This window comes from Panulirus ornatus, chromosome 47 (assembly GCF_036320965.1).
Source record: "Panulirus ornatus isolate Po-2019 chromosome 47, ASM3632096v1, whole genome shotgun sequence".
Taxonomy (NCBI): domain Eukaryota; kingdom Metazoa; phylum Arthropoda; class Malacostraca; order Decapoda; family Palinuridae; genus Panulirus; species Panulirus ornatus.
The window spans coordinates 20,859,999-20,869,939 of NC_092270.1; the positions used below are offsets into that span (position 1 = coordinate 20,859,999).

Genomic DNA, 9,941 nt, shown 5'->3' on the forward strand with positions numbered 1-9,941 from the left:
GTGGCTCTGGGCTACATGTGACTGGGCTGCGCCTGGACACATATGTGGCTCTGGGCTACATGTGACTGGGCTGCGCCTGGACACATATGTGGCTCTGGGCTACATGTGACTGGGCTGCGCCTGGACACATATGTGGCTCTGGGCTACATGTGACTGGGCTGCGCCTGGACACATATGTGGCTCTGGGCTACATGTGACTGGGCTGCGCCTGGACACATATGTGGCTCTGGGCTACATGTGACTGGGCTGCGCCTGGACACATATGTGGCTCTGGGCTACATGTGACTGGGCTGCGCCTGGACACATATGTGGCTCTGGGCTACATGTGACTGGGCTGCGCCTGGACACATATGTGGCTCTGGGCTACATGTGACTGGGCTGCGCCTGGACACATATGTGGCTCTGGGCTACATGTGACTGGGCTGCGCCTGGACACATATGTGGCTCTGGGCTACATGTGACTGGGCTGCGCCTGGACACATATGTGGCTCTGGGCTACATGTGACTGGGCTGCGCCTGGACACATATGTGGCTCTGGGCTACATGTGACTGGGCTGCGCCTGGACACATATGTGGCTCTGGGCTACATGTGACTGGGCTGCGCCTGGACACATATGTGGCTCTGGGCTACATGTGACTGGGCTGCGCCTGGACACATATGTGACTCTGGGCTACACCTGGACACATATGTGACTATGGGCTACACCTAGACACATATGTGACTATGAGCTACACCTGGACACATATGTGGCTCTGGGCTACATGTGACTGGGCTGCGCCTGGACACATATGTGACTCTGGGCTACACCTGGACACATATGTGACTATGGGCTACACCTAGACACATATGTGACTATGAGCTACACCTGGACACATATGTGGCTCTGGGCTACATGTGACTGGGCTGCGCCTGATATACAACTTATAAAGTATTCTCTTAAACACATTTACAAACTTTACTTAAATTAACTGTGATTTTCAGATGTATATGTACATACTTAACGCTCTACAGTAAAGTAGTAACTTTACTTAACTATAAAACCCTGTAAAGTGAGGCAACTTTACTTAAGTAACCTGCCATTCTCAAAGTATACATACTTATCCCTGTAAATTGAAGCAACTTTACTTAAGTAACCTGCCATTCTCAAAGTATACATACTTATCTGTATAGTGAGGCAACTTTACTTAAATAACCCACCATTCTCAAAGTATACATACTTATCTCTGTATAGTGAAGCAACTTTACTTAAGTAACCTGCCATTCTCAAAGTATACATACTTATCTGTATAGTGAGGCAACTTTACTTGTATAACCCACCATTCTCAAAGTATACATACTTATCTCTGTATAGTGAAGCAACTTTACTTAAGTAACCTACCATTCTCAAAGTATACATACTTATCTCTTTATAGTGAGGCAACTTTACTTGTAACCTGCCATTCTTAAAGTATACATACTTATCTCTGTATAGTGAGGTCACTTTACACCACAGTGGAATGCTAGCTAAAGTGCACATGTACTTATAAGTGTTAGTAGTGTAAAGTGAAGGTTTGCTTATAGAGGATGTAGCATAGAAACATGAGTGTTGCTCCGTGTGTGTGTGTTTGTGTGTGTGTGTGTATGTGTGTGTGTGTGTGTGTGGTGTGTGTGTGTGTGTGTGTGTGTGGTGTGTGTGTGTGTGTGTGTGTGTGTGTGTGTGTGTGTGTGTGTGTGTGTGTGTGGTGTGTGTGTGTGTGTGTGTGTGTGTGTGTGTGTGTGTGTGTGTGTGTGTGTGTGTGTGTGTGTGTGTGTGTGTGTGTGTGTGTGTGTGTGTGTGTGTGTGTGTGTGTGTGTGTGTGTGTGTGTGTGTGTGTGTGTGTGTGTGTGTGTGTGTGTGGTGTGTGTGGTGTGTGGTGTGTGTGTGTGTGTGTGTGTGTGTGTGTGTGTGTGTGTGTGTGTGTGTGTGTGGTGTGTGTGTGTGTGTGTGTGTGTGTGTGTGTGTGTGTGGTGTGTGTGTGTGTGTGTGTGTGTGTGTGTGTGTGTGTGTGGTGTGTGTGTGTGTGTGTGTGTGGTGTGTGTGTGTGTGTGTGTGTGTGTGTGTGTGTGGTGTGTGTGTGTGTGTGTGTGTGTGTGTGTGTGTGTGTGTGTGTGTGTGTGTGTGTGTGTGTGTGTGTGTGTGTGTGTGTGTGTGTGTGGTGTGTGTGTGTGTGTGTGTGTGTGTGTGTGTGTGTGTGTGTGTGTGTGTGTGTGTGTGTGTGTGTGTGTGTGTGGTGTGTGTGTGTGTGTGTGTGTGTGTGGTGTGTGTGTGTGGTGTGTGTGTGTGTGGTGTGTGTGTGGTGTGTGTGTGGTGTGTGTGTGTGTGTGTGTGTGTGTGTGTGTGTGTGTGTGGTGTGTGTGTGTGTGTGTGTGGTGTGTGTGTGTGTGTGTGGTGTGTGTGTGTGTGTGTGTGTGTGTGTGTGTGTTTGGCTAGGCTGCCTGTGATGGTGTCCTGGTGTTGATGGTGTGTGGCATAGTGCCAGGCTTGAGGCTTAGCTGTCTGTGGCACAGCAACAGTTACAGCAGCTGGCTGTGGCACAGCAACAGTCACAGCAGCTGGCTGTGGCACAGCAACAGCTACAACAGCTGGCTGCGGCACAGCAACAGTTACAGCAGCTGGCTGTGGTATAGCAACAGTCACAGCAGCTGGCTGCAGCACAGCAACAGTCTGTGGCACAGCATGAGAAACAGCGTCCCATTATGCTGGTGTTCCTCCCACACCTTAATGTTCTCTGTGCCACATTCATGTGTCCAGGTCTCAGTAATGTTCTCTGTTCCACCTTAGTCTGTGTCCAGGTCCCAGTAATGTCTTCTGTTCCACCTTCGTCTGTGTCCAGATCCCAGTAATGTCTTCTGTTCCACCTTCGTCTGTGTCGAGGTCCCAGTAATGTCTTCTGTTCCACCTCATCTGTGTCCAGGTCCCAGTAATGTCTTCTGTTCCACCTTCGTCTGTGTCCAGGTCCCAGTAATGTCTTCTGTTCCACCTTCGTCTGTGTCCAGATCCCAGTAATGTCTTCTGTTCCACCTTCGTCTGTGTCGAGGTCCCAGTAATGTCTTCTGTTCCACCTTCGTCTGTGTCAAGGTCCCAGTAATGTCTTCTGTTCCACCTTCGTCTGTGTCGAGGTCCCAGTAATGTCTTCTGCTCCACCTTCGTCTGTGTCCAGGTCCCAGTAATGTCTTCTGTTCCACCCTCGTCTGTGTCGAGGTCCCAGTAATGTCTTCTGTTCCACCTTCGTCTGTGTCCAGATCCCAGTAATGTCTTCTGTTCCACCTTCGTCTGTGTCCAGATCCCAGTAATGTTTTCTGTTCCACCTTCGTCTGTGTCGAGGCCCCAGTAACGTCTTCTGTTCCACCTTCGTCTGTGTCGAGGTCCCAGTAATGTCTTCTGTTCCACCTTCGTCTGTGTCGAGGTCCCAGTAATGTCTTCTGTTCCACCTTCGTCTGTGTCGAGGTCCCAGTAATGTCTTCTGTTCCACCTTCGTCTGTGTCCAGGTCTTTGCAGCCATGTTCTGTGTTCCCCCATTCCTTGTCCTGTGTAAGAACTTCAAATAATTTTCCATGAGTTCTCCAGACATTTGTTCATCACTATGTCGTATTTGTTCCAGTGTTCATAATTGTTCCAGGGACGTGGCATTTCTCGGTTCTGTTCAACACATTTTGTTCGTCTGTGTCGTGGGAGTGGTTAAGATATCTGGATCACCATTTCTTTAGAACTGTGTACACACGATCCTTCACCAAGTACACTCTGGGCCTCAGTGGATGTGTCTGGTTCTTCCAGGACTCGTCAGATGTTCCAGGGTTGAAGCTGGGTCTCAGGACATCTCGTCTTTCCAGGAGTCCCAGGACGTTCCAGGGTTGAAGCTGGGTCTCAGATGGCTTTCCAGGAGTCCCAGGACGTTCCAGGGTTGAAGCTGGGTCTCAGGACATCTCGTCTTTCCAGGAGTCCCAAGACGTTCCAGGGTTGAAGCTGGGTCTCAGATGGCTTTCCAGGAGTCACAGGACGTTCCAGGGTTGAAGCTGGGTCTCAGTAGGTATGGTCTTTCCAGGAGTCCCAGGACGTTCCAGGGTTGAAGCTGGGTCTCAGTAGGTATGGTCTTTCCAGGAGTCCCAGGACGTTCCAGGGTTGAAGCTGGGTCTCAGTAGGTATGGTCTTTCCAGGAGTCATAGGACGATCCAGGGTTGAAGCTGGGTCTCAGTAGGTATGGTATTTCCAGGAGTCCTAGGACGTTCCAGGGTTGAAGCTGGGTCTCAGTAGGTATGGTCTTTCCAGGAGTCCCAGGACGTTCCAGGGTTGAAGCTGGGTCTCAGTAGGTATGGTCTTTCCAGGAGTCATAGGACGTTGCAGAGTTGAAGCTGGGTCTCAGTAGGTATGGTCTTTCCAGGAGTCCCAGGACGTTCCAGGGTTGAAGCTGGGTCTCAGTAGGTATGGTCTTTCCAGGAGTCATAGGACGTTGCAGAGTTGAAGCTAGGACTCAGATGTCTTTCCAGGAGTCATAGGACGTTCCAGGGTTGAAGCTGGGTCTCAGTAGGTATGGTCTTTCCAGGAGTCATAGGACGTTCCAGGGTTGAAGCTAGGACTCAGATGGCTTTCCAGGAGTCCCAGGACGTTCCAGGGTTGAAGCTGGGTCTCAGGAGATGTGGTCTTTCCAGGAGTCCCAGGACGTTCCAGGGTTGAAGCTGGGTCTCAGTAGGTATGGTCTTTCCAGGAGTCATAGGACGTTGCAGAGTAAGGAGTGAGACGATTGAAGACGCTGAACTCCTCTTCGTTGTCTGTGAGGAGCATGTGGCCTCCATACCGCTGGTTGTACAGGCTGTGGGATGAAACAGTATGCATTACCCACATGCTCAGTGACCCCTCCAGTGACGAAGAGGAAACGAGGGATCTCCTTATTCTGGATAGACTTTAGACGATATGGCACGGGTAGAAACATGCCTCGGTCATGATCATCCTCAATGAAAGGTAGATGGAATGTGGAAACGAAACCATACGACAGGTATTAATTTGTGTAAACATGTCCTTCAATATAGAAAGGGTGTAAGAGGAAGGAAGGACAAGAGAAGGAAGAGAATTTCACAGCTTCGACGAAAGATGGACGCAGCTTCAACATGATGAAGCCAAAGGAAGGAAGCTTAGAAATCAGAGCTGTATTCCACACAATGTCTAATGCTTTCTTCATGTCAAAGGCCACATCACACAGTTCATCAAAATCCTTTCCGACAGGAGAACCAGAGATGAGTGACATTACACCAAGTGAGTTGTACTGGCGATCGAAGAGAAGCTAAAGAGATTGTAAGTGGTTTAGATAGTGAGTTAAGGAGAACATCTAAGACTTTAGAAACACCTAAATATGTATACACGAAGGAAAGTTTGCACTTTTAAAGAGAAACGAAATAGACGAGCAAGGACGGGAGCTGTCTCAGTGGTGTGTTAACTTAGTGACACCAGGAATATTGCCACCTGGAGCACACACATTGCCCAGTTGCAGGAGGGAAAGACCTTAGCAGAATCTGTTTATGTAAAGTATCGAACACTTCGTCGGTTTGTAGACGTAGAGAAGGCAAGAGGGGTTTGAGGAATCTAAACTGTAGAAAAGAACGTCTTTTGTCACTTGGAGACTTGGTTAAAGATGGATCAGGACGGAAAGAAAAGGGAAGTCAAACTGCAGACATCACCAAGAGACAGAGTTTGGTCAATGACTGCAAAAAAATGTTGTGTTTGACTCAGTGAAGCAGAGTACTGCATGGATCCTGAGGAGACATGAAGGAGGGATAAGATCCTGAGGAGGGAAAGAGTTTCATGGCTGGAGAAGTTTTTTGTTTTCAAGGTAAAAGGGATAAGAGGAAGAGCCATCAAGCCATTACTGGGCGGATAAGGATCCAGTTAAGGATGCATTGGATTCCCTCTCAGCCAAAGAGGGCTCCACTAGCAGATCAGCACAGCTGGAGGCGTCCCAGCCAACAATTTTTTCCCCCTTTTTTTGACAGACGAGACAGTTGAGCAAGGACTGGAGTTATCTCAGAGATACATTCTCATTGGACTCCGAGTTTCCCATCATGATCATACCCCTTGCCCATTCGTAGCTGGGAGAATACTTGGATAAGGACCTTGCCCAAGGGAAATAAACAAAGGGGGCGTTGGTTCAGAGGGAGGTGGTGGTGGTGTGGGGAGAGTTGTAGACATGGAAATTACCCAGAGACACAAGACAGTAACGCAAAGTGTCGAAGAATAGAAACTTTGTCATCACAAGAGTTTGCCATAGATCAATTCGATCACAAAAGAGGAGGAAAGAGGTTGGATGAATGAAGTTACTGCCATGTTTTGGTCCAGGACCAGAAAAATGTACCAACAGAAGTCAAATGGACACATGGCCCTTTCAGAAATGCTTTGTTGACTATGACGTACATCCCTGCAATAATTATAAACACAAATGAAGTTATAATTTCCTGGTCCATTATGCTCTTGTCCCCAATACGACCAACATCAGACCATCTATCAAAGCATGATGGATCGGATACAGATTTGGTATAAGAAATGGATGCAGGATTCCTTCACTGCTGAGATAAACTCCGCTATACGTTCAGCACAGCTGGAGACATTCTGGCCACCAGGGCTGTACTCCATCCACTGTGAGTGAGTATGAGACGTGATGAATGCAAGCCATTAAGCCCTCTCAAAGTATCAGTCAGCATTAAGTAAGAGGGGAGGGATAATTGGTGGCCATTCCCGAGTGAAAGCTAGAGATGAGACCCTGGTTGTAGAACCCAGTGGAGGAAGAAGCATTATATGGATAGTGGGAAGGTTCAGAGGACGAGTGTGTTAGAGTGGTGGCCCCCCAACATATACCCCAGTTGTTAAGGAGGGAAAAGGAATGGACCTTGTGTACGCTGAATCCCCAATGAGAGAAAACTCATCTTTGTGAAGGAAATTGAAATCCACTGCATACAGGACTGCAATATGAAGTTAGGGAAAGTGTCATGTTTCTTGGAAGAAAGTCAAATAGTCGAGAAGTTGATTTCACTTGGAGGAATTAGGGTCAGATTACCCGAAACATTAAAAAAGATAAAAAAATCTTACATAGGATGAATTTGGAAGATGGGGTTCAGCGTTAGTGAACTCAGGCAAGCAGATGTGTGTATGTACGAGAGTTCGTGCCAACCCAAGAGCCTTTGGAATGGAAGGGATGGTAAAGGATTTGGGTTAGAGGATAGTGAAGCGAACAGTCGTCTGTGGATAACTTTGGGCTTTTAGAAAGATGAAGATCAGGTAAGGCTGTCGACAGATGGCGTTTCAAGAGGGTGTTTACCTTATTTTCCTGTACCAGACGCCCAGGACCGTGGCAGTGAGGGCCAATATGATGACTACAATGGACACCACGGCCACTTTGGAGCTGGGCGACAGCTTTCCTACTGAAGGCGTCTCCGGCAGGCTGCAAGAGACGAAGGAGTCACTGCCAGCAAGTGTCACGTACACAACGGGACAGTAAACAAATGGCTTAGGTAAACAGTGGGACGGTAAACAAATGGCCCAGGTAAACTGTTGACCATAACACCACTTTGCTTAAAATCAGTGATGACTTCGCCCAGGCAACTCATACCATGTTTACATATGATCTGTAGTTGAAGTATTTTTACCTTAAATTAATCAGAGACGAATCATTCATTTTGGGAAAACATTGTTGGTAGCATTTTAAGATACTGGATATGGGTCGTGTTGACCTTAATCATCCATACTTATCCCACATGAAGAATACGTAATGAGGGATATGAAACGCGTGCTGAAGTCTGCCTTCAGCTGAAGGATGTATGATTTTCCAGCAGCGTTTGCTTTGGAAAGACGACCCCGACTTAAACGACAAGTGTATGAGACCCATCCAGTGTGATATTTTGTGTCGCAAGTGTTAACAAACATCTATGTTAAAAACACAACAGTCACTGGCACAGATCTGTAATGTCGAGCATATATGTATCCAAACCTGAGATGGCTGTATGGTGTAGCTTTCGACCCTCATAATGACCCTAATATACTTCAAACGACCTAACTACTGATACCAGGCACCTCATTCATACGTCTCGTATAATCATCCTTGATTACCTCATCTAATTCTTTGGGTGATTACTCTGTAAAGAAATTACCTCCACTCTCCTTACATTGGATTACTTTGAGATTATCTTGTACTAAGGTAATTCAGTACTTGACGACTTATACTCAAACACGTTACTTCTGGAAATGTAGGCGAGTAAAAGTAATCAAATCCCAAAGTACCTCAGCACAAGAATATCCCAAAGGACTATACTTTTAAGTAGAGTAAGAATAGTGCTTTACTTCGTCACTTACGACCATTAGCATCACCAACGACACATCAAGATACTAATTGTACGAACTAGAAGACCTTCTGGGTACCACAGACACTTCGAAGTGAAGGAATCACCTTACAGAATAACAGGAGACTCCAGAGGGACTTCGAAGTCACCGATCCACTGAAGTGGACGGAAAGAGAGAGTCCATAGCAGCTTCGAAGTCATCGACCCACTGAAGTGGACAGAAAGAGAGAGTCCATAGCAGCTTCGAAGTCATCGATCCACTGAAGTGGACGGAAAGAGAGAATCCATAGCAGCTTCGAAGTCATCGATCCACTGAAGTGGACGGAAAGAGAGAATCCATAGCAGCTTCGAAGTCATCGACCCACTGAAGTGGACAGAAAGAGAGAGTCCATAGCAGCTTCGAAGTCATCGATCCACTGAAGTGGACAGAAAGAGAGAGTCCATAGCAACTTCGAAGTCATCGACCCATCTTCTAAAACAAGAAGGTAGACTCTGTAGTCACTTCGAAGTTACAGTCCCACTTAAGAGAACCAGAAGACACTCTCCGAAGTCACTTCGAAGTTACAGTCCCACTTAAGAGAACAAGAAGACAGTCTTCGAAGTCACTTCGAAGTTACAGTCCCACTTAAGAGACCAAGAAGACAGTCTTCGAAGTCACTTCGAAGTTACAGTCCCACTTAAGAGAACCAGAAGACAAACTCCGAAGTCACTTCGAAGTTACAGTCCCACTTAAGAGAACCAGAAGACAAACTCCGAAGTCACTTCGAAGTTACAGTCCCACTTAAGAGACCAAGAAGACAGTCTTCGAAGCCACTTCGAAGTTACAGTCCCACTTAAGAGACCAAGAAGACAGTCTCCGAAGTCACTTCGAAGTTACAGTCCCACTTAAGAGACCAAGAAGACAGTCTTCGAAGTCACTTCGAAGTTACAGTCCCACTTAAGAGAACCAGAAGACAGTCTTCGAAGCCACTTCGAAGTCGACGACCCACGGCACACCAGAGGAAGACACTCGCAAGCTCAAAGAAGGTTTGGCTACACCCACAACTCATGAAGAGATGTACACCCTCAGGGAAGGTGTGAATACACCCAGAAGAGTCCCCATGTTTCCATAATCACCCTTCAAACCAAGGTAAACCCATGGCCTGTATGACCCTAACTCAGCAGGTAAACCCATGACCTTTGTGGCCCTAACTCAGCTATAATTAATCCAGTTAGTTAATCACCAGTTGGCCTGTTATTGTACCTGTTTCTCTCGTCGGGGTGGTTCAAGGCTGGTTGAATTACCTGGCTCTGTCATGGTGGGGGAGGTCCCTGTCATTACCTGGCTCTGTCATGGTGGGGGAGGTGCCTGTCATTACCTGGCTCTGTCATGGTGGGGGAGGTCCCTGGCTCTGTCATGGTGGGGGAGGTACCTGGCTCTGTCATGGTGGGGGAGGTACCTGTCTCTGTCATGGTGGGGGAGGTACCTGTCTCTGTCATGGTGGGGGAGGTACCTGGCTCTGTCATGGTGGGGGAGGTACCTGGCTCTGTCATGGTGGGGGAGGTACCTGGCTCTGTCATGGTGGGGGAGGTACCTGTCTCTGTCATGGTGGGGGAGGTACCT

General features: G+C 47.5%; 1 protein-coding gene across 2 annotated transcripts in view; it reads right to left on the minus strand.

Annotated features, from left to right (window-relative positions):
- Nucleotides 1-1,987: 1,987 nt before the first annotated feature.
- LOC139763656 (uncharacterized) overlaps nucleotides 1,988-9,941 on the minus strand; it is an 18,781-nt gene continuing 10,827 nt past the window's right edge. Inside the window, exons 3-4 of one of the 2 annotated variants that reach the window (XM_071689945.1) lie at nucleotides 7,321-7,443; nucleotides 1,988-4,827 (exon numbers count right to left, since the gene is read on the minus strand). In XM_071689945.1, the coding sequence (XP_071546046.1) occupies nucleotides 4,701-4,827; nucleotides 7,321-7,443 (250 nt within the window). In that variant the 3' untranslated portion in view covers nucleotides 1,988-4,700. The remainder of the gene's footprint in view (nucleotides 4,828-7,320; nucleotides 7,444-9,941) is intronic. The other variant, XM_071689946.1, reaches the window with a different exon arrangement.